This window comes from Agelaius tricolor, unplaced genomic scaffold (genome assembly GCF_023055355.1).
Source record: "Agelaius tricolor isolate 1412-34295 unplaced genomic scaffold, bAgeTri1.0.p SCAF_10, whole genome shotgun sequence".
Taxonomy (NCBI): domain Eukaryota; kingdom Metazoa; phylum Chordata; class Aves; order Passeriformes; family Icteridae; genus Agelaius; species Agelaius tricolor.
The window spans coordinates 18,142,009-18,166,712 of record NW_027269270.1 but is presented as its reverse complement, the minus strand read 5'-3'; the positions used below and the strand labels follow the sequence as shown (position 1 = coordinate 18,166,712).

At 37.2% G+C, this 24,704-nt stretch overlaps 1 protein-coding gene across 3 annotated transcripts in view; it reads right to left on the bottom strand.

The window, feature by feature from the left end:
• Nucleotides 1-2,330: 2,330 nt before the first annotated feature.
• Nucleotides 2,331-24,704, bottom strand: part of COBLL1 (cordon-bleu WH2 repeat protein like 1) — a 74,496-nt gene continuing 52,122 nt past the window's right edge. For 2 of the 3 annotated variants that reach the window (XM_071435018.1, XM_071435020.1), the window contains exons 8-14: nt 20,453-20,597; nt 19,420-19,488; nt 13,948-14,206; nt 11,373-11,458; nt 8,425-10,034; nt 7,604-7,786; nt 2,331-4,883 (exon numbers count right to left, since the gene is read on the bottom strand). In XM_071435018.1, the coding sequence (XP_071291119.1) occupies nt 4,797-4,883; nt 7,604-7,786; nt 8,425-10,034; nt 11,373-11,458; nt 13,948-14,206; nt 19,420-19,488; nt 20,453-20,597 (2,439 nt within the window). In that variant the 3' untranslated portion in view covers nt 2,331-4,796. The remainder of the gene's footprint in view (nt 4,884-7,603; nt 7,787-8,424; nt 10,035-11,372; nt 11,459-13,947; nt 14,207-19,419; nt 19,489-20,452; nt 20,598-24,704) is intronic. The other variant, XM_071435019.1, reaches the window with a different exon arrangement.

Genomic DNA, 24,704 nt, shown 5'->3' with positions numbered 1-24,704 from the left:
GCAAGATATTGAGAGAAATAAGGCATAGACATGCTCAGACCTATATATTTGTTTTGGCAAACCTTGCTGATATATAATTAATAAAATGGCAAAAGTGTACAAGCCTCAAATGCCTATGGCACAAGTCCTGATGTTATGTAAGGCTATGAGTGGCACAGAGAGCATGAATGGGGATTGATGAGTTAATATCTCTTCCAGGAAAAGCATTGGAGAGGATAAAATTAGGTTAGCAAGTAGTTCACTACAAACAAATAATTGTTTTTCAGACAGTGTATCATTAAGTTGAAGAACTCCATATCACACAGGAATGTGTCACTCTTCAAAACTTATGGGAGTTGAAAAATTAAGTTGCCAAGCTTTTGAACAAGACTATTTAAGACTATTAAATGCATAGAAATCATCTTCACTTTGGCATTCTCAGAGCTAAAAATTGCTGAAGGTTTAGCATACTTGGGGGTAAGTATTACTCTGTGTATTTTATAATGTTATGTTTCTCCCTAAGAATATACTTTTGATCATTGTCAAAAGCCAGAGAGCCAGCTAAATAAACCTTCAGTTAGACCCAGCATAACTATTCTTCCTTTATGCTCTAAAGCTAGAACAGTCTATTGCTTGAAGGTACAATGATTAATCACTTGCATTCATGTAGCAACTTTTGTGTTGAAATACAGTTATGTCATCCTAATCAGTTTTCTTTTTTTAAATTTAACTTCCCATTCCTTTAATCTCTCTTCACGTGGTTTCCAAAGGTCTTGTTTTGTTCTCTCACCCAAATTGCCTTCCACTGTTAGATAAGCTATTTAAAGAGTCAGAATTCAATCTGAAATTCTGCTGCTTTTAACATCTTTATTTTTCACTTGGAGATTTGTTTGATTCCTGCTTATGTTGTTTTTCCCACTGATGATCAGGCAATTCACGTTTCACAAAACCTCCAAATTATGTTTTTAAAGTAATGTAATAGTTACACAAGACACACCTACTTCCTTTTCCTGACAATATGGTCCAGCAGACTCTTCCTTGCACCTTTTCAACCTTTTATCTTTACTTGGCAGGAAAGGCTATGTCTTTTATGTCTATTGAACTTCCAAGCACACCTGACATTCTAAAATATTTTTTTACTTCAGAAATTTTCTTTTTAAAAACACAACAGCAGACAGAGTTTAAATAAAGTGAAAAAAAAAAAAGTCACTATTTACAGGTAGAGCCTTGCAGCCCATGTTCCCCAGACCTCCCTCGCTCATGGTTCCTTTTCCTGAGGAGCCAAGCCCCCAGTGAACTTGGTACATAGAGCTTGTGCCTGTGTCTCATGGTAGCTTCTGTTAAAGCTCTTAAAACAGCTCACAGTAGAGCTCAGGCAGAGGTTACACAAAAGTGTAAGAGATGGTCAAAACATGCTGAAAGAGCTGGGGCCACCAGCAGCTCAGCTGCCCTCTGACCATTCAAGAACCACCCTGGTTCTTGATGCTGCTCTTGAGAAGGGTTGGCAGCATGCTACTCCTTGACCATGAGGCACCCACCTGTGCAGCTGCCTGGGTGCCCAGCTTGCTCCCAGTCCTCTGCCATTTAAAAAGGAAGATTTGTGCCATCCACTTCTTCAACCTTTGCTTCACTTCCTTGTTTCACTTAGGTGCTGAGTTTAGAATTGCAGCAGCTTGGCATTCATAGCGTGGGGATTTCCTTTTTGGTACATGCACTTTGAAACTGCAGGTGGCCAAATACACTTCAGTTAGCAGAATGCAAGTGTTTAATTAGCTTTTAGCAATTGAAGCAATGGAATAATGTCTGCTGATCAGACCAATCACGCTGTTTAACCAAAGGTGACCAATTTCAGCTCCTGCATTCCATCTCCCTATTTAGTTCAAGTATTTAATTTAGAAAACTGCAATCAGCTTAACTACTTAAAATATTCTTTTTATTGTATTATTGATAAATCAGAGCTATAAAAAGCCTTAAGCAAATGTGAAAGAAATTAATTTTTTTTTCTTTGCCACTTCAGATTAAATGTGACTATAGCCTGTTAGATTGTAGTCTTGCTTTCTTGGAGATCACATAGGGGGAAAAAAGGAAAAAGACAATAAACGGCAGATAGACACATATAGCTGAGGGAAAACTATGAAAATCTGGGTCCAGCTATAGTTCATTAAATATTTTTTAACTAGAAATATTTTAACCATTAGTAAGTACTCTAGTGGTTAATGTACACCAGCACTAGCACACTGAGTACACTAGCACTTGCAAACAGCCACTGCTGGCCAGATTTTTTTTAATAGCTATTAGAGGTTCTAGAGCAGAAATGTTTTTATGGTTGAATAATGAATAAACACATCAAGTTTATCAACAAGAGTTTCTCTAGTAGACTTTAATAAAAGAGTGTAAGAAAAAAAAGCATCTGTAGAAATACAATAGCAAGATTTAAAAATGTCTTACATATACATGTTGGAAGAAGAGGGAAAGAGAAAGTTTAGCTAAACAAAATTGCCAGCTAGTCACAAGTCTCATTGAAGAGTTTCACAGTACTATAGCGTGTGTAGACATTTCAGTTAGTTATCAAGCAAGTTCAGTTACACAAAGAAGAAACCCTAAAATTCAAGCAAGGTGGTTTTAATTTCTGTTACATAAGATATTTGCCTTCAGGAGTTCACATGAAAAGGCAGTTTATTTTTAATATATGGGACTAAGAAGCATACAGTAGTACAGTTTTGTTGTCAAAACTAAAGAAAAGAACAAAGTATGGTTATTTGAACTTTCCCCAAAATAAGAAATTGGACTATGTTGATTTGTTTGAAAAAGTGAAACATCATATATATTTGTATTAGCACAGATGAAGATTAAATTTATTTTAATAAATAACTTTGGTCACCTTGGCAGAGAACACCAACATTTGAAAAAAACCTCTAACTACCACACACCCAAAGTACAAGGAAAAGACCCTTTCACAATGCAACCCCTTCTCTGGCAGTTTAAGATCAGCATGGTGTATTGGAATGCCTAAAACACAGACTTCAAATATCACAACGAGCACAGACTACAATCCAGGGAGCAAGTTACAATTTTCAAGGCTGTCCCTCAAGACACCGTGATATCCAGAATGTAAGTCCCAGTTAGAAACTAGAAAAGCCCCTATATCTTTTATCTCACTATTTTCAAGTGAAGGTTGAAACTTTCTTTTGCAGTCAGACCCTGAAACAGATCTTTTGAACTACCATGTGAGCTTCCCCCACCCTCAGAATGAACTCTTGATTGGAGGCAAGAACAAGGAAGTGGTCACACATTGGACGTGGTAACGCCATTGACAAGGGACTAAGATACAGGAGAGAAAACAGGAGAGAACAGCAATGAAAAACAATGTTCTTCAGATCTCTTTATGAATTTCTATTTACTAAAACATTCCTTAAAGGGTTTCAGCATTAAGTTATACAACACCATAACTTGTAACTGGTAATTGACTCTGTACTAGGAAAGTAATTAGACCTCTTTGAGATTATTGCACAAAAACCTGGCAGCAAACAATTTGAAAATGCACATATAGATCAGTTTCTGAAACTGAGTTACATAAGGTTTCTAAAATACAACATATATATATAGTTAGTTAGAGAATAGAAACGAAATAAAATTGCTTAATTTTAAATCAAGTCCAGCACAAAAATATTTTAATATGGCAAATACCCCAGGACTTGCTGCATGCATCCACAATGTAGCTATTTCATCATGAGTGTGATCATATTTCCACCCCTCCCCCAAAATGTATAATCTTGACAAAAAACTCCAAATAGATAAAATATAACGTCGAACATTTTCTTTTAATAGATATTCCTATTTTTGTATTTAATGCTTAATCTATAAATACGATATCTGACATAAGCATGATTTATGTGTTTTGTGCTGTTTTAAGATTGAAATATATTAATAAGTTCAAAGCAGTTCATTTTTTAGTTATACTTCTAGTGAAAAAATATTCTATTTCATAAGGTATCAAAACTGGAATTTGTTTTTTATTAGTAAGTGACTCTAAGTTGATGGTTACTTAAAGATATAGTTAGTTCACAAAAATTATTGCTTATCTGAGTGCTAGGTAAATACTATATACAGATATTTAAACAGTAGTAGAGAAACATCATGTCACACTACTGTTAAGAAAAGGTTATGAGTAGTACAAAAGTTTCCAATAATTTATGTTCTGATTTTTTGTGTGTGTGCTACCAGAAAAAACAATTACAGGAAAATGAAAAAAAAAATCCAAATACATATCCCAATTACTGTCTGCTAAAGGAACAAAAACATCAATTTTTTTTTTAGACAGAAACAAAGTCTTGCATTGAATGAAGATTTCTACTAATTACAATTTTAATTTAATAAAGTAATATGGAGGCAGCATGTGGTATATTTAAGTTCATACAATCTGTTAAAGTAATACACAGTCAAAAATTAATTATTTAATCTAAACCTTTTAGGTCTCTTCCAATCTGTAATTTCAGCATAGTGCTACAAATTGTTCAGTCCAGACTAAAATCAACAATCTTCAATTCTCATTCTATCATAAGCAAAGCTCACCTACACCTTGTCTTAAAACATTTTAGCAGCATAGTCAGCTTTATAAAGATAAAAAGGCAAAATATTACTATAATTTACATATTCTAATAATCTTTTCAAGGCATCAAAAGACCCAGCTTGAAATTGTTATTACCGTTGACAAAAATATATTAACATATACTCGCATTTACATTTTCAAAAATTTGTAGTTAGTATTAAGTTGGCCTATGAAGCAGTAGTAAAGTGCAAAATATTTGGTATAATATCTAGGGATTAGCCTTAGCTTCTGTGGAATACAAAGGATTAAGCCTGGCTCTTCCATTGACAGCTATGGTGTTTGATGGAGGACCAACCTGGAGGCAGGGTGGGGGAAGAAAAAAAAAAGAAAGAAAAAAATATTAGAGAAATGTTAACCTATATTTCCAGATTTTTCTCTCTCTAATATGTTACACAATGTTATTTCATTTACTGTTCTTCTCACTGCAATGGAAGACCTCCTATATGATTTCATAACTAAGCATATATTCTAAGGAAGAGGAAACAGAAGACATTACTAAGAAACATATTTTATCCTGACTAAAAATTTCATGTATAATTATTCAAAAGACATAATTTTTAGTCCTTCTCCACATCTGGTTGCAAAGAAATACTTTGAAAGCATCACTAAACCAAACGTTTTTATTAAATATTGAACAAACCTGATTTCTTACTAACTCTTCTAACAATTTATACCGTGGTAATGTTTCTTTTATCACAAGCAAACCGTAAGTTTTAGCAGAGATAGCCAAAGCCTGATTTTCAGTGGAACTGCATAACCCAACAGCTCCAGCTGGAGTTAATGGGAGCTGTAGATGCTCCACAGCCATGAGAACCACATACCATAGCACACAGTTTACTAAACACAATAAAAACATTCTCAAGAGAAAAATCGTTAAAAAGAAACCTCACTTGACCCATTTTAAGTTAGTAATTACTGAGGGCCCTATTGAACAGGAAACACCAGCAACACAAAAGGCCACAGATCTCAGCACTGTATACTCACAACATATTAAGTAAAACAGAGGGTGAAAAATTAAAGAACTTGGCAAGCCGTGCCAGGATTTTATTTTTTAAATTGCTCTCAAGAGCTGCAAGAAGAGAGATTATGATAAGAGGTAAAAAGAGAAGCAAGTACCTGACAGACATCTCTCATTGTTCAAATGGATCAGATTACTACTCCTTTTCCTGACTGCAGCACGACACTGGAAGCTATGAGGTGGATGCATTCTAGAAATCCTCTCAATTCTCAAAAGCACTTTTGGGTGCAAATAACTTATTGATACAAAATGCTTCATTTCTCTGTCCCACTACTGCCAGTTGTCCATGTTAAACATAAAATGAGACCATGTTTTTATTAAATTTGCTGTAGGCCAAAGAAATCTCTTTCTGCTGTCAGACATACCTGTACCAAAGCATATGCAATCTGAGAGCAAAAAGAACAGCATGTACAATTTTATGCTTGGCAAAACTTCAGTGAGTTCTTCACTGCATTTTGTTTGTGTTCCAGGGGTTTTTTTAAGCCTGGTTCAGATTTCTGTGCTGCAGAGTGCTCTTCTTTACGGTTACAGCTTCTTCATTATTATAATTTCTTCTTAAAAAGTACAGTCCTTTCATCACCCCAGTCTCAACATGTAATTTACTGACAAAGCACATCTCCCACCCACAGAAGAGAAAGGGAGGGGAAAACCAATTTCAGTCATTATCTCTCTCCCCTTCCCCATGCCATTCTTGTACCTGACTGATAAAGACTATATGGGTCAACTCTACACTAAGAACATTTCTATTAAAAATAATGAATAAATAAATGAAGTGTCATATTATTCAGAATGTAATTATGCACTAGAAGAAAAAAAAAAATCCTAAAAATATATGCAAATAAAATCCAAACAGTATTTCTGGTAGAACAGATTTCACCTCTAACGGATTCTGAACAATACAGCATTTTCTTAATCTTATCCTGTTTTTAATATGATTACTGACGTGTAGTTAAAAGCAATTCTACAGTGTATTATATACCATTTTTACTGACTAGAGATCAAACCCTACTTGAGCATGCTTGCAACTTTTCCAGGAAACTCAGTCTTCCTATTCACTGTAGAAATGATGGGAGATTTAACAAGCTTTAGAGAGGCTGTTGCACTGCTACACTGAAACAAAAACCTATGAAACAGAACGTTCCACTATCTGACCATCCACTGTGAGATTTTGACCCGAGGGAATCAGACTTCCATAAAACAAACAAAAATGTCCCTTGTATCCACCTACCACACAGGATTAGGTTATTTCAAGTGGAAAAGGTAAGGAAAAAAACCTTCTGAATTTCTTTGACCTTCTGCAATGAAAAATTATTCCTCAAAACAGAATGCAAATTACTAATGTGAAGTCAAGAAAACTTTGTGAAACTATGATTTTCTGGTTGCATACTTAAAGCAGTACAGATTTTAGAAATGCAGACTGTTTTACCTAATGAGGGATATCTAGGTTAATTTTAGGAGAGAAAGTTTTTAACCAGAGGGGGTAGGGGAAGATGGTCCTTCTGGGACTGCTGACAAAAGATTGAGAAATATCTTAGTTATGATGCCTAACAGATTAAGGACCTGATAAAGTGTAATAAATACGAAAATTGTCTTCAGAAATGTGTGTTATCTGTCTGAAAAAGATTGTAGCCACTTCAGGTCTAGAACAAAGCTGTTCAGCAGGTTTCTAAAGCCAAACCTTTTCAAACCATGTAAACACAAACAAATCAGATTTTATGGACAAGATATTTAATGATAACCTAGAATAACCTTCATTTCAGGAAGATTTTGATTACGTTCGTACTGTACAAAATTACAGACATTTGAAGCTCTGTGGGTGCATTCACCAGTTTATTCTGCAAAACTGACCCTCTTCCCCACCTCCCTTCCCATTGTTAAGAGACCTCTTGGCAGCAGTTTGTGCCAACACTAACTGCTTTTAGAATCAGGCATTAGTATGGTAATTCTGAAGGAAGTACCATGAGTTCTTTGTTTTGGATGCAATGATGAAAACTCACCCTTTTCAATTTGGCAGCAGCTTCTCCAGAGCGGATTGCAGCCAGCAGGCTCTGGTGGATCTGTTCGGGGTCAGCGCGCGGGAGCGTCATCACGGTTTGTCTCTTAGTGACAGGGCGTGGGTGGTCAGGGGAAGCACCTGACTGCGCCTGACTCTTCTGCTCACTATGCACATAGCTGTCTTTCTATAAAGGGAGGAATTGGAAGGAAAAGAAGCCAAAAAGTTTTCATCTGAATTAGTTATAAATGGAAATCTGAAACAACCTGGCACAAGGTTGCATAGCAAACTGCTGCCATTCTAGTGTTTGCTTGGTTCAAGATTTCTGACATCAGCCACATTTCCAGCATAGCACATAGTTTCTTTCTCAAGTAATTATGCTAGCAAAGCTTTATAGCTCCATTCAAGTGTGCTTGTGGCATGACCACTTGAAGCCAAATGGATCATACCACTCAGAATTAAATTTAAGAAACCAACACATAGAACTATAAAGAACAAATTGTAAACACTCCAAACATAAAAATAAGTATTACACAGGATATATGACTATTTAATTTACAGTTCTTTAAAGTAGGGGATGCTAATTATGGCAGGAAATAATTATCTCCAATCATCTGAATGATGTTGCTTTCATTTTTAACATTCCCTGTATTCCTGCACTTCATTATAATGCTGTGCTGCTGGTGGACACCAGGGGGACAGGGTGTTTTCCCTGCACAAATACAGCACTTTCTGGCCAGGAAGCAGTTCAGAAACAAGCCTTTACATTGGTTGCACTTAATGGCACTGGATCCACAGTCAATTTGTATTAGAAATAAAGTTTACCTTATCCATTAGACTATTTTGTGACCCCACTGTTATGGTCTGTAAGGAAGGACTTTTCACTTCAGGCATGGAGGTAGCTGAGGAGAATCCCGCTGCCGAAGGGACAGAGGAGAGTTCCACTGGAAATTCCTCTCTGGGCGCCTGGCTAGTGATCGTACGCGTCTTATTGAATGATTGCGACCTTTTGACGGCAGATGAGACAGCAAGAGCAAAAGGGGATGGTCTTGAGCTGGAGTATGGCTTTGGAACTGCAAAATTTCTGAGAGTTCTTAGATTCAGTGGTGCTGGAGGACAAGAGGGAACATTTAAAGGCTTATTGCTTTTAACAGGAGAAGTGGAAGATTCAATGATTTTTCCATCATCAACTTTTTCTTGATCTGCAGGAGGAGAGGGACTACTTGTTTTTTGTAAAGCCAAAGAAGTCAAATCAGGTGATGAGATTTTTTTACCCATCTCTGTATTCTTAACTTCATTTTGAATTGAATTAGGAGCACAAACTGTGCTTCTGGCAACTGCAGATGTCACATAGTGACCTGATGCTCTTCGCTGCATCTGCAGATAAAAAGAACTAGGCTTCATGGTAGGACTTAATGGACTTAATGCATTTGACTTGTCCTGAGTCTCAGAAGAAGCATTTGTATTATCCAAGTTTAGCTTCAGTGGGACAGGCTGCCTGAAAGACTCTCTTTCCATCTGGTTGCTCTCGGTAGCAATCTCACCTCCAGAGGTCACAGTATGCTCAGAAATGCTGTTCACTCTCTGCAGCAGACCATTTGCTGCTGCAGATTCATTTTGTGACCCAACCTGTAAAGGACCCACACTTTCTGACAGATGAGGAATTTCAGTTTGCACTATGACTTCTTTGGGGTCTTCCAAAGAAGATACCTCTTGATCCTTATGATCTGATAGAACTTCTGATTCCCAGCTCTTCATCATTTCTAAGAATTTTGGAGGCACTATCTTATAAGTAGTCATCCCAATTTTTGGTATGTAATCCCTTGTAATTTCATTAGCAGGTTTGGGTTTAGGTTTGGTGTCCGGTCTATAAAAAGGCTGACCTTTTACAGGAGAGTCATCTGGAGTTTCAGCAGTTGTTCCTGGTGAAGCAAAATCACTGCCATTTACATAGATGTGACTCTGGTCTTTTATTGGAATTACTTTTGTATGAGTAACTTCTTGGGTCTCAAGATTTTGTTCTACTGAAGTATCTTCACTCTCTTGATGCATTCCATGCATCACTTGAGCAAGGGAGTTGTTCTTATCTCTGTTGTGTTGAGGAATCAGTTCTCTAAATGTGGATGATTCAACAGCCTGAGGAACAGTAATTTCCTTCTGTGCAGTCCTTCCCAAATTGCTATCCAAAGTCTGGATTCCAACATCCTGAGTTTTTACTGTGTCCAAGCCAGTTGCATTTGTTTTGCCATCTTGCTTTTCTGAAACCAGTTGAGGATAATTCCTATGACTTACAGAGATGTCATTTTTACATGCCTGGCAGTTTGATAGTCTGTCAATTTCAAGCTTGTTATTCTCTTGGAAATCTGTTTTAATTTCGGCTGTCTGAAGTTCTTTCCCTTCTTCTGTTGTTGGAAGGAGTTTTGTATCACTGTGATCTTCAAGTTAAAGAAATATTCCAAAATTAATACAAATGCCAAAAAGATTCAAGCTTCCTTATTACATCATGAAGCTCTGCATCCAGTGTATTTAGCAACAATTACTAGCTTCTCACTGATGCTAATATTTTCCCTAACCCTTTTAAAGATATATTTATATTTGATTAATATAAATAATTGCATTCTAACTCAAGTATTCTTCCTTAATAAACAGGTTACAGATGCCATGCATCAACTTAGTAGAAAAAACTATTCCAGAACAATTTGAAAACTGCTAATGAATTCCAGTTCATTTTATAGGCATCAGTGACTCAAGACCTCAAGGACTATTCAATATTGAGTTAGATGCATTTTTATTTAGTTCTACACATCTGTGGCTTCTGTTCTTAAGTTTTAATGTTACAAATCTTGTCAAGTACACCTCATGTATTTGTACAAGGAAACAATTGAAAAACATATGGACAAGAGCAATTTGCCAAACCTATTTTTCCTACCTTTTAGCTGGTCTGATAATTCAATTTTCTACCTCTGGACTAAACATGTGATCATCTCCCAAACACATGAATATTTTGGTCAAATTCTTTTAAACACAATATTGGTAAAAAATTGATTTTTCAGGAATAGTTCATATGGAGTGGTATTTTGTAGGGGGAAAAAGCCTCATTTCATGTATGCTATAAAATGGTAGTTAAAATTTATATCACATATAAACAGGACTTGTGCTGTTATGATTTATTAACAGAGGTGCACTGAGTATAAAAGACTATAGAAGGCCTAATATATAAATCTGAAAATCAGTGTGACAAAAGAACAAAATAAATCAGTCAGGCCACTAAGTCCACAGAGAAATTTATGGCCCATTAGATGCACAGGATGTCGTAATTTTGTTTCAGATCAGTGTGCCACTTTCTGTTACTTGTGCTTAAAAATATTTGCATTTTTATGCAGAAAACTCACCCTAATTTCATAAGTAAGGAACAACTGATGGCTTCTTCTTCCCCAGTGGGATGTGCTAGCCATGCCACCCCATGTGGCAGGATTGCCTTTGTGTCCAGCCTTCCCCCTCCTCAGCACTGTCCCACCCACACCATCCTATAACAGCACAAGGCAGCTTTGACTACTGCTAAAACAAAAATATATTAAAAACAACCCCCAAAAAAACCCCAAAACTGCAGCCAATTCTTGTCACCTCATCTCAAAGAAAACACACTAGAGCTAGAGCAAGTGGAAAGAAAATAATCTGATTATAACAATCCAAGAGTTGACTATATAGCCGTTTCTTCAAAGGAATAGGAAAGTTCAAGCTTCAAGTATCAACAACAAGTAGGAACTACTCACCAACATTTTTATTTTGGTCTAAAATTTCAAGCTTCCTATCTGTTTGAAATCCAGCATCCTCACTGCTTATCTTAGTCTGTAGTCCTCTGCAAAGCACAACAGTACGTTAAATATGCTGGTATCATTCATTTCAGTAAACAGAAGGAATGATGCAAGAGAACTGGCAATATTCTCCAAACACAGATGGACAAAACAGAACCGCTCTGCCAAACACTGGAATACTCAACAGAACCAATTTAAAAAAAAAAAAAAAGAGTTAAATGCTGCCATGATATTTTACCAAAATGACATGCAGCTCTACTTGCTTCTGTGTAAGCAGATGATCAGTCTTCCCTTGTCTTCTCCCCCTCCTTTTGTTTACATGTGCAGCTTGAACAACCCACTTTCCAATAGCAACTCCATTCCAGTGAAGCCACAATGGTTCTTCACTCATATAAAGTTTCCTGACATCCTCAATCTAAAATGTGTCCCTGACTTTGTCCCCGGCATGCTGCATGAGACACTGACTGAGTATGAACACATGAACTGAGCAGTACAGACTTCTCAAAGTAGTCCCTTCCAAGAAATACCTTGAGAACAGCAAAGAAACACACAGACAACATGTTACTTGCATTCTAAACATCTTGGAAAACATGCAATATCTATTGTCCTTATTTCTCTTGGGACAAGAGAACTGCAAATGTTCTGAATAAAAACCTCATCTTTTTGGGTGTGGGGGGGACATATTAAGTCCTTGGCTTCAAAAGGTAAATGAAAAAGGCAAAAATACTTTAAAATTTATTGATAAAACATTATTAAAACTTCCAACTTTATTCAAGGTATTTTTATAATATGTAGTTAGAAATAGTGGCATTATAAAGATTCCAAATTATTTGCCACATCAAATGCATTAGTTATCAGAACCAGTGCTTTGAGCTGATACATCTGCTTTGAATCATTTAAGATGATAAATTTCTCAATAACCATCCATGCTTGTGTTGCCTGTGTAGTCCCAAACACACTGTAAGTGTCCCATAAACTGCTGAACAGGAGCATATGCTCTCAAAATTATTGCTAGAAGAAAGTTAAAGCTCAGTCCCGCACTCCGTTCTCTTGCTTAGCTCCATTCCTTTTAACAGAGAAGGGTGACTGAGCTAAATCTATTAACAACAGGCTGAACTAGATTTTTAATAGGAATTAAAAAAAAAAAAATCAAATCAAAACCCACCAAATCCAAAAGCCACATAACACCATGGAGTATCGTTATAGAAATTAGTGGTTTTGACTGGAATATTTTGCATGTATCCTAGGCTGTATTAAAAAGAAACACTTCTCAAAGTAACTAGATCTTATACATAAGATCAAAATTATCTAAAGTTTTCCAGAAATATAATGTCAGAGAAGCCCCACTCCTCATTTTGGAATCCCCAAGATATTTCAGGAAGCAACTGCCAAGTCTAAAGCCAGAGTGCAGTACCTTCTACCTGATCATCACCAGACATGAAAGACATGAAAGGTCACTACCAATTCATAGGGTGGACGGGAAAGAAAAACCCCCTGGACAATTAGGCAAACTGGCCCAATAACATAGGCCTGACAAATTGCAAATTGAAGACAATTTATTAGATCCATAAAGAGGAGAAACACCCAAGCAACTGGGACAATATTCACCAGGACAGAGCATCAAAGATTTTTGCAAAGCCACATTTGGCCTTGGACTGACAAAAATGTCCCTTCAAAAACAAGTCAAACCTTCCTTTACTACCTTGAAAGTTCTTGGCTACTAGGGCAGTCACACGTTTTGGCTTCAATACAATAATCGAAATAGTTCTTTCAATTTAATTTGGGAACAGTAGCCAGCTTAGTTGCCCCAGGGAACAGAGAAATAGTGAATTACATTAACACAATGGGACTTCTCTGGACAATCAACATTTATTTCAAGCAGGCACTAACTCATGTCGGAAACCTGCTGAGTCAGGTAGTTTAACAAACATGCTGAAGGGCAAAGGTACAGCATCACCAGAAGGGAAAAAGAGCGGTTAAGGAAACTAATGTGTTTATTCTTTAAAAAAGCTGAATTAACTTGTTTTCCTGAGTGCAAATGGATTGAGACAGGTCAAGACCACATATAAGGAAAAGAGAAAATAAAAATTAAAGCCAAAACAAATATGCAAGCAATAAGAATCATGCCCAAAAGAACAGAAATGGCTGATGTATCCATTTTCCCCCATCTGCAAGAATGAATTGGTACATTTTTATTTAACTAATCAATCCAAATTTTTTTGCAGCATTCTGCTCTAGTAAATACACTGGACATTTTAGAGCTGGGTTCAGCTTTTCTGGGCTCCAGCTGTTTGAGTAGTAGGGAAAGGGAAGATTAAACAGAACTGCAGAACACTTCATTGTCATTTTTGTTGAAAAGCTGCATGAATTACTGTGCACAGAAGAGCGCTACAATGAAAGCTAAGCATATTAAAGCTCATTCCTCTCTCACAATTCTCTATTCTGTGCTTCACAATGAAACAGCACTCTGTATTTTATTTGCCTCCCCCATTGTCCCCCCAATGCTCCTTCCTTTGTCACAAAACGTACTTACTTGCCATCTGTGCTCATATTTTCTTGTTTTTCTTCCTCGAAGCTTTGCGCGTTGTCTGTGGGAACACTGCCAGGAGCAGGAGCTGATGAAGCAGGATCATTTTTGTCATTTCCCAGTGATACCTCAGCAGAGCTGAAGGCTGCAGTAACCTCTCCTGTCCCAGGAGAGGTGTTGGTGCTTCCACTGTCCTCTCCCTGTTGCACACCTATCTCCTCCCTTTCATCAATCTCTTCCAGGTTGCATTCTGAGCTCCTTACATCTACAGACACAAAAGAAAGGAAAAGAAAGTAAAAATACCTCCAAACCAACAAAGCCCAAACCAACCCACAGCTCTCAATGCAGGTTGTAGATTAAAAGGGACTGTTCAAGGCAGCCTAAATAATTTGAAGAAGAAAAGCGGATTTTTTTCATAATTCAGGTAAATTAAAAAAAAAAAAAATTAAAATTTAAGAGATCCATTCAATCTTCACAGAATTCTCTGTTTCTTTTCAATTCTCTCTCTCGACACAAGAATATGCTGATCACCATGCTACTGTCCATCTAGTTCTGCATCTACTGTAAAACATTTTCCATATTTAACCCAAGTATTGAATTAGGATTGTTACATATATTTTCATTTATCTCATAACCCCAAATTTCATGGAGGTGGACAGTTGCTTTTACTCAGACTTCTTGTACTTCCATTAGCTCTCCAGTGAGTTTTAAAACACACAGTTCCTCTATATCAGAGTAGGAATGTTCAAGAACTAAATAAAGGGTAACCAAAATACCGATTTTGTCCATGGTTTGAACAAGTTTCACCACCAGTATGAAAAATTTCCCATAACCATCCTAAGTGTATTAGTCTTGTGCAGTGCTTCATGTTACAGTACAAAAATAAAGTTCATAGAAAAGTGCTAATCCATAGAAAAGTGCTAAAATACTGCCATTTGGAGCCAGACAACAGTTCAACTAAAAGGTTGAGTTGCTGGATTAGGACACAGATAAATCAGTGTACTTGAATTAATAAATACACCTGACCAGGGTACTCCCATCAGCTTTGGGTGCATTCACACCTGTTAGGGACAAGCCTTGCACTTGGACAATTAGGCTTCAGTCTAAGCAGCATCAGTAAATTTCCAAGTGTAAACCAAAGTCAACAAAGAAAACAAAAAGGAATACTGGAAATTTGCAGATCCCAGAGTACCAAAAAAAAAAAACTTAGACTGACAAAAATGTTAGATTGACCTTTCTTAGTAGCTGGTATCCTAAAATGCTTCCAGTACCTCTAGAGAAGCACAGTGTTATAGAAAAGTAATAAGATAATGTACGTATTGGACGAAGGCTCCGTACGAAACAGAAACTTTGGAGTTTACAATAAGGTCATTAGTCAAGAGTTCAGTAATACCAAAGATACTCATTCAGAGTTACAGAGAAACTACAAAAGCCAAATATTTTACTGTTTAATTTTTAGTTTTATATTGCAATCTTGTAACAGTGTTTTGTAGTTACACATTAAGCAATATGATCAACACATGCCATAGTGCTGAATGCAGAGGCAATTTAAAGCCCCAAGGAAAGAAAGGCAAGACTGCAAAAGTGGTGCAGGTGAGCTCCTTTCCTGTGGATTTGGCACAGGTACATACAAATATGTCGCATTGGTATTACAGGGACTCGTACAGGTTTACTAGTCATAGGGGCCTTCTCTTCCTTTCATTGTCCATCAACCCCTTTTCCACCTAGGGAACATTCATTCCCAGCAGCCTCATGCTTAGGGGGATCATTTTGGTGATGGCAGTATCATTTCATGTGTGACAAGTTAAATATATATCTGTCAAAATGAAAAAACAAAGCATAACAGAATGTGAGCAAACATTGAACTGGCTAAGATTATCCCACAGCCCTAACTGGCTCTCTAGAACATTGCCTCCTTCACTGGTGAGACCTATTATGCCACGGGCCTGAGCCATCACCAACAACAGGAACAAAGACTGAGATTTTCAGTCTAAATGCTCTATGGAAACCTGAATTAGACAACAAAGAAGAGCCAGGACTTCTGACAAGAGAAATGGAAGCACTCTGGAGCTGCTATGGCTTTGTGCCCAGGCACTGCTGGCATTCTCTGCTGCTTTTCCTCTGGGGACAACTGTAACAAAGGCTGAGTTGTATCTATACTCCTGGGATGGAAACTTAGCTTGGGTTGGTAGGAGACATTCCTGACATTCCTGCTATGTGAAAGTCTGTTCTTTGCTGTGCTAGAAACACTCCCAAGCATTGGGGTCAACTAACCTGACCTACAAATGGATAATACCAAACAAAAACAGCCCTCACACTTCTTAAGAAATGCTCTACCTCATCTCTCAGTGTAAGATCAGCCCTGCTTGCTAGTGGATTTTCATCTGTTACTGGGTTTGGTTCCAGACCTGGGCCATCACTGCTGCAGGAGAATAAAACCTGAATACATTTGAACACAAACAACATTTAAAAGCCATCCTTCGCTTATATCATGCAGATAACTCCCTAGGGGAGCACTTCAAATTCGGATTTGTCTCCGAACCCTCAGTCTATAGCTTTTGCATGCAACATGGAAGAACTTACAGCAATATTGGCTATATACTGTTGTCTTATTGCTTATACAACTTATCCGTAGTTCCATAGGTAACATAAATCACATTTCTACCTGCATATAGTTTATTCTCTGGGAACATTAGTCACTGGGCTTTAAGTAGCCCTAAATCAATATAGCTAGAGTTAGAGTGTGTCACTGTGAAGGTAGATCTATAGATGAGTACACACATCTATATACATATAAACACACACACACACCCCTGATGACTGAGATACCAACTGCAGGTCTCCTTTGAGCAGTAAGAATACCCCATGCCCAGCAGAGAACAGGCTGGTGCTGCTCTGTGAGCTCTCCTGCTCATAAGCACCAGAGCCTGAAAGCCTGACTACACCATGCAAATCTGCTCCTGACTCCACAGCCCCTAACAAGGTGCTTAAGAAATACTGTAACCAATAGGATTATATCAAGGGATTTGTTTGATGGAAAGTTTTCTAAAAATCTCTGATTTCAAAATTCACTTTGAACACTGTTTTACTGTCTTCCCTAGAAAAGTAAAGACTAATAATTAATTAAACTTTGGGAAGGTGAACAAAAATTATAATTGATAAAGAGAATTGTTGTTTATAATGCCTAATATAATGCCTAATTATAATGCCTATAATGCCTCTGTCAATGCTTATTCTAGTAGACGTGTGTCTTCAAACTACTTTTGTCAAGGTACACAGTTTTTACACCATGGGAAAATTGTCATTTTACAAGGGAAATCAAAACATTTGCAGTAGTTCATTTTAGGGCAAAAGGTAACACTGTATTTGCAGCTTAGGTTTTTTTGCTTATTTGCTGAAGTAACACTGCATAACAGAACCACTCTGGAATGACAGTCACAGCCAAACAAAAACTCACAATGCTTCCCAGATGCCTGACAAAGCAATATTAATCCAAATGGAAGGAACTCCTGGGTTTTGGTGAAGTTAAAATTATGTCCAACTTTGCAATTTGGGTGATACTCAACTATTTTATCCATTTAAAAAATACCCAAACACAGATAATTTTCAGACTAGGAATAGGACAAGTGTATTGCATCTGACTTTGGTGCAGGTTAAGTTTGTTTCTCCAGCATGAGGGCCTTTACTATAAGGAGCCTTTATACACAGGCCTCATGACAGTTTCAGAGATGCCACCAGAGAGCAGCACTATCCCATGAGAAAAAAAAAAAAAAGAGGCAATGAAGCTGTGCTATGTGACTTATATGTACATTAAAAAAAAACTGCACAACATTAAGTCTTCAGCAAAGGACACTGCATGAAGACACAAGGAAAACTAGAGACTGAAGGTTGTCACTAACTGCAAAGGTAAATCCAAGAGCTCAACATAGACTGCCCTAAGCCCAGTAAAGATGATTACCTTTTTCTATTTCTTTCCATTACAGCTTAAATTAAAATATTTAATTACAGAACTCAAATGCCTCAAGCAGAAGTTTCTAAATCTAAAAAATAAACAAGCCATTTCTTTGAAGTTCAGGGTTGTTTATCTACACAGCACTTGTTAATTACAGTGATGGGAAAGGCAAAAATTCTAGCACAGATCAACAATCTTAAGATGGAAACAAGTAGAAGAAAACAAAAAAACTTGATTTAAAATCACAGTATGATGAACTTGCTCATCTTAGACCCATTGCATTTGGACAGACAGTTTTCAACACACAAAATTCAGTGCTAATAAACAAACCACACACTCAGATTTGATTATTCTCTTTCATCTGCTGCAACAGCTAAGACAAGGAAAGGTCACAACTTTGTGAGATCTTCAACCCCAGACTCCACAGTATAGGTTCACACTCCCATTTAGTACGTTACATATTGTTTCTACTTTATGTCTTTTTCAATAGTTTACATAAATTGCCCTAAACGCAAACCAAGCCCAAGTTTACTGATTACTGTTTTTTATTTTTCCCCCTTTGCCAGAGGCCTATCATCCTAGCAGGTGACTTTCAGCTCTTGTGGTACATTGTTTTACCACTCCAAACTGGCATACAGAATAAAACAGCTGGAAAACTACTTAAAAATACCTGTCAACTAGCATAGTAACTGAGTGCTTAGCCTTATATAATGACAGTAGCACTCCACAGGCTTAGCATTTATATATTTGATTCTTAAAAAATTCATTGAAGAGTTATTTTTTTAGACTGCACTGGCACTGATTATTCTAAAAGCTTTTGCAAATTTTAGAAGACTTCTAGATGTTGTATACTGTAACTGAACCCCACAGTCTGGTGCTTACTAACAACAGTACTTCACAGTACAAACTGCATAAATTTAAAAAAGCATTATGTTCAACAGCTAAATAATTGTATTTTAAACAGCTATACTTTCATAAATCACATTTTTCCCATAATACCCAACAAATAATTTAATGTATAAACAGCTATTTATGCATTCAGTTTAGATTTACAACTTATGTTTTCAAGGGCTGTTCAGATGTCAACCAAAAGCCAGGCACAGATTTGCTCCTGCCCCGATGTTATGCAGGTCAAGGGCAGCACAAGGCAGGGTTCTAAAAACAACACTGGGCTTGAGCTTTTGAAAAGCTTGTTATGAGGTACAAAAAAAATCACAGAAATTCTGCATAGTTCTTCTCTGTAACTTGTAAGGAAGGAGAGAAATCAGAGATAATGTTTAGTTTATTAAATCTAAAGCACAGATAGCAACACAAAATATATTGTATTTGTTTCTGTAGACAACAAAGGTAAAATATTCTTATTTTAGAAAGCCACATTTTTATTTCAAAGGAAAACTTAATTGATCTGAAGCACTAAAATTAGTTCTATACTTATGACACATCTGTAGTATAGTAATTTATTGCTATGAATTAACATAACTTGCTAGGAAATAAATTTTATCAGTACTTTTGTAGAAACAACCAACCTGTTTCAGGCTGCATTTCAGTGGCTCTTCCTTCCACTTTAGTGGAGGCTGATTCTGTTGACTCTATTACTGCAAAAAGTGAAGCAACAACCTTTACCACCTCTCACTTTTAGCACCAAAAAAGTTCTAGATACAATGTTAGATTGTGGTCATATATACTAGTGACTTCTTCAATAAACTCCCCTGAAACAATTAGTTCTTGTTGACACATTTTCCAGATATTTTAATCTCAACCCTTAGGTATTTTTGAACCAGAAAACTGAATTTCTGATCAAATGGAAGAACTATAAAAAAACAAGTGGACTTTCTCTAAGATTCTTCTAGTCAGTTCATTTGCTATTATATTCTCTCTGATCCAGAGTAGCTAATCTTTTCTCCCCACACCAAGCAGTCCATCTGAGTAACATAAACACAATTCTATACTTAACCTAAATATAATTAATTTGGTATTGTTTGGGGTTTTTTTTCTGATCTGCATGCTCTAAATACCTCTCTTTCTCACACTTGTGGGAAAATAAGAGAAGATTGATGAGGAGCATTGTAAACACACTCAAGCGACTTGCAGTAGGGGTGCAAAACCCCACATATATGATATTAATTGCATTTTAATCTTGTGTGTTTGACAAGTGGAACACCTGTGTTCAGATAACATAGGGCCTGTGATTAGACTTACAAGGCATCTTATGAGGCATGCTGGAGACTCCTGCCCTGCTGTGGGTAAGATCAAAGCACTGTGGCAAATACATCTGTGTGAATCCCTGACACAGAGGAAGGGAGCAGGTTTGGCAGCCATCTGGCACGGGCTGAGCTCTGTGGTGCTGATGTTCCCACTTGGGTTCCCACCTGGACACCTCTGCCTAGGCACTGCTTCCAGGCTGCCCCGGCTGGTGAGGTAACATCAATAAACGCATCCTTACATCTGCACTTTTGTGGTTGCTCACTTGAGGTTCTGATCTCATAAGGTGGCATTACCTTAATGTTTAGCCAGCTATACTTTCTGTTGCCTTCCAATTAAACAGCATAAAAAGATTACCAGGCTCATTACTGCTTTCCCTTTGATCTTCTGGTGCTCTGGAGGGCGGCGAGGGTGCCTTGCGCTTGGTCCTGCGCAGCGAGGAGCTCACGGCAGCGGAGTCGCTGAGCGGCAGGGAACCTTTCCGCACCAACCCCACGGGGGCCTGCCAAGGGACACGGGGCAGGGAGATTATTAGCAATCAGTGGAAAACAGTGAAACAGCTCCAGTGATTATTCTCCAAAAGTATTTCTAATATTCATTTCGGAAAGAGAGAACATATTACCAAATGTATTGTGTTTTTCATCTTAATTCGTCCAAGGAGTTGTTTTTAAAAAGAAAAATATTTTCTCGAGTAATTGAATATATTCACAGATGTGCAACATAGAGCAATAGAAGAAAATCAGTTGTTACATAGAGTCTAAAAGAGATTTTGAATTTTTTTATGCCCAAAGGCTATTCTACAAACACAAAATAAATCTTTTCTAAAAGTAGCTAAAATCATTGTGGAAAGAAGTTTCAACTACATCCTACCACAATGACATAACACAGTGTTTCCTTCTCCATTCTTTCAACAGCAGTCCTAATTAGCCTGTATATATAATTAGTATTAATTTCTTTCCCTCCTTGAAATACCTGAACTTTCATAAAAATTTTTAAAATGCCTGATTTCAAAACTTATCAAGTACAACTGTCTTAGAATATTTAAGAAAGTTAAATTTAGTAAGTTGCAAAAAAAAGTTATAGTACCATCTGATGTTACAGCATAGTAATGCCCTCATTATTGTAGCAAAAGTAAAAAATCTTAATTCACAAATAATCAAAACTATTTAAAAATGGACAAAGGATACCTGCTGAAGACCTCATATTTTTATGATATAGCAGTCCAATTACATTTTAAGCTGTTTTTAGAAACACATTCTCTGGCTCAGAAAGACAGTGGTTGTAAATTTGCCTGCCATTCCTAACTACAGTTTGCCTTATGCTGAAGAAAATTATAATATCCACATCTATTAGATAGACAGTGTTCAGGATCCCAGCAATAAAGGAATGCAATTTTGGAACTGGACACAGCTGCCTGTTTCTGTAGTAATTCTGATTCCTATCACTCGTCTACTCAATAAAATAAAATCCTGAAGTGACATTCATTTCTGTCTAGGATCCACACAGTTGGGTGGGGAGGTCATCTCCAGAGAACTTCTCTGTGCTTCAATTAACCGGCCTGCTTCACAAAGCACAGTATCAAGGAACAGAGAAGGCATAAAGACACCCACATACTCTTGTTTCACTGACAATCCTTTCAAAAACACCAGACAATAGAATTGTTGACCGTGTCAATTTCCTTGGAAAAAGATGCTTATGATTTAGAAAGCTACCACTGAACAAATATGCAAAGATTCCACAGCAAGTGGGATATTAAAAGCTGCAGCATTTGGTTGTATACAATCAAATCTACAAAGAAAATAACTACAACAAAACAGATACTGTCACAAGCTGTCGTCTGTCAGGGAGTGTTTGGCAGGTCCCATGAGACTGCAGTACAATACCTGAATGGATGAGCAGGGCTTTGAATGAAAAACTATCTTCTGAGCCACCCCGGGCACCGTCAGTCATCTGCTTTGTCCCACCCTGATATCAGGTACAACAGAGCCACAGATACTGCACTATAAGGAACACCACTGTCCCAAAAATGTACAAATAATTCTATCCACCACTCTAACACCAGAGCAAGCACTCAAACCTTTTACAGCAAAGCAAGAGTCAGGGTTTAAGGGAGAAAACATAAAGCACAAGGTGAAATGTTCTTTTAAGAGCACCAAATGATAGGAACACAGCACTCCTAATTAAAAATACTTGCATGCTTGAATAGTTTTTAAACAAGTAAATTTCTAGATTAAAATGTCACACAACAAAAAACACTTTACGCTTTTATCATTTCTTATTCACAGTTCCAAAATATTTCTTAAAAAGTAAAAATAATTAATAGTATTCAGCCTTTGAATTTATTCAGGAGGGGATATCAAATACAATATTATTTCCCCAAATGAGGTTTTTTTCTTGCTGAAGCATTTCCTCCTTACAGTTGGGCAGTTGTGTTTGTCTGCTCTCTGGCAGCTGTGCTGAGGCTGCAGCCCCTCAGCTCTGCACAAAGTCACATTTCCCTGTTCCAAGGTCTGCACCTCCTGTGCTGCACGCGGCTCCCTCAGCGACTCGGGTGGCTCCGAGCTCTGCGCACGCTCGCTCGCTGAGCAGATGTCACCAGAGTTCCCTCTGCACACAACAAGTGTGTGTGTGTGTGTGTGGGGAGGGGAAATGTTCTCAGCATAAGAGCACAAATGCTACTAGAAGATTTTTATAAGCCTTTCTACTGCCCTTTGCATCCAAAGAAACAAACAATTTGCAAAGAGAGATTTCAAGTAAGTACTAAATGTTCCAGTTAAGGTTCAAGTGTTGAACAGATTTTCTCAGGAATTATTCAACATATGAATATTAAGAGCTTTCAAATCCTAACAAAGGCAGTAATGTGAAAATAGTACTTTAAACAGATGGAAAAAAATTAAAATTATGTTATTAAGACATATCTGACAAAGCTTTGGAATATACATCTGGGTGTTCATGTGTCATACCAACTGCCTATGATAACCAGTGCTTTATCAGTTACATTTAAATTAAAATTCTTGTTAGGATCACCAAAGTAATTAACTGTGTTTATGCAGAAACACCAGTGAACTCTGTTGTAACTTCTATAACACATGCAGGAGTTCTACTTTTAACACCAAGCACCCTCTTCATCCTGCAACAAGCAAGGGTGGATATGAAAACTTTTTAATCTCAAATTTGACACCAAATCCCACCCCAAGCAAACACTAGTGGATGCCAGTGCTTCCCAAGTTCCAGCCTCCACAAGCAGTGGCAGACATAGTGCCTTGCCCTGCTTTTCATTTCAAAAAACGCAAATCAAGGTAATCAAGGCACAGTAATTTTGAAGCTGCAATGGAAGCAAAAAACCAAAAAGCATTTGGGAATGAATACCGTGGTAGTGGGGCATTTCAGTGTGCTGGAAAGCCTACCTCATACCAAGGATCACTAGAGAGAAATTTTCATATCACCACATCCTACCTCTTCTGCTCCATACACATCTATGTTTAACAGAGAAATTTAGCTGAGTGTATCATATAGGGATAGCAAGGCACATTGCTACTCATATTTCCAATATTTCTTTCTTCCCTTTGTATATGCAGGCATATGTCCAAGGAGTAACAGCAAAAAATATGTATTTGCTCCTACAGTAACTCATGCACTCAATTTCTATTACATGGCTTAAGCTCCCCAAAACACTTAAACTTATCCTAAGTACTACAAAGGACGTAATATACCTCTGATGCATTGGAAAGAAAAGACATACAGAATATATTTGAAGAAACTCAGCTGGTGATATTCTGTCCAAACAACCAATATGACTATTTTCTCCTAGGATTTATCTTGCTGGTAAAGAGGCAAATACAATAAAGGAGTAAAGTTATGCATCTGATATACTGAAAAGTGGATGCATTCAACATTCATCACCAATTCTGAAACATTTCAGAATAATATCAGATTATCTTCATGCAAACTTCAGATAGTCCTGAGCACTCTCTACCCTGGCTCTACCCAAAACTTCCCTGCTGTCCATAGTGCTCAATGCATCATTGTCCAACTTCTCCTTTAAAGAGCTGACCATAAAGTGCAGGCAAGCCTCTGGCATAATTTCTTCAGCATGGAACTCACCCCTCACAGAAATCCTAACTAAGCTGTCTTGTGACAATGGCTAAAAAAAACTTTTCAGAAGTACTTTATGGTTTAGCTGCTTCCCACCCTTCACCCATCTTCTTCCTTTTCTTTTTTAAGAGGTAGCCTGGAGATTTAGATTTCTTTAGGAGCTAGGGTTGTGTAAGTAACAGCAATTTGCATTTCTAGAGTTGAGAAGTTCTATCCATTATTTTAAACTATAAAAGTTTTAATTAAAATTTTTCACTTGTTCCTACCCAAGCATACTTTACACATGCTGCTAACAAGTGTAAACAGGGTAAGGAGAGAAACATTAATGGGATAAAATGCCAGTGTATCAGTCTAGCTTTTATAAATAAAGCAGTAGGAAGAAAATCAGCTGTGGCATTTTGGGCATAAGCAAATACTTTTCTTTTAAAGAAGTGTTATTACTAGAAAATTGCAACCAGTATTATGAAAACTGTGAAGATACACACACTAAATTATACAACAACACTTTTTTGCA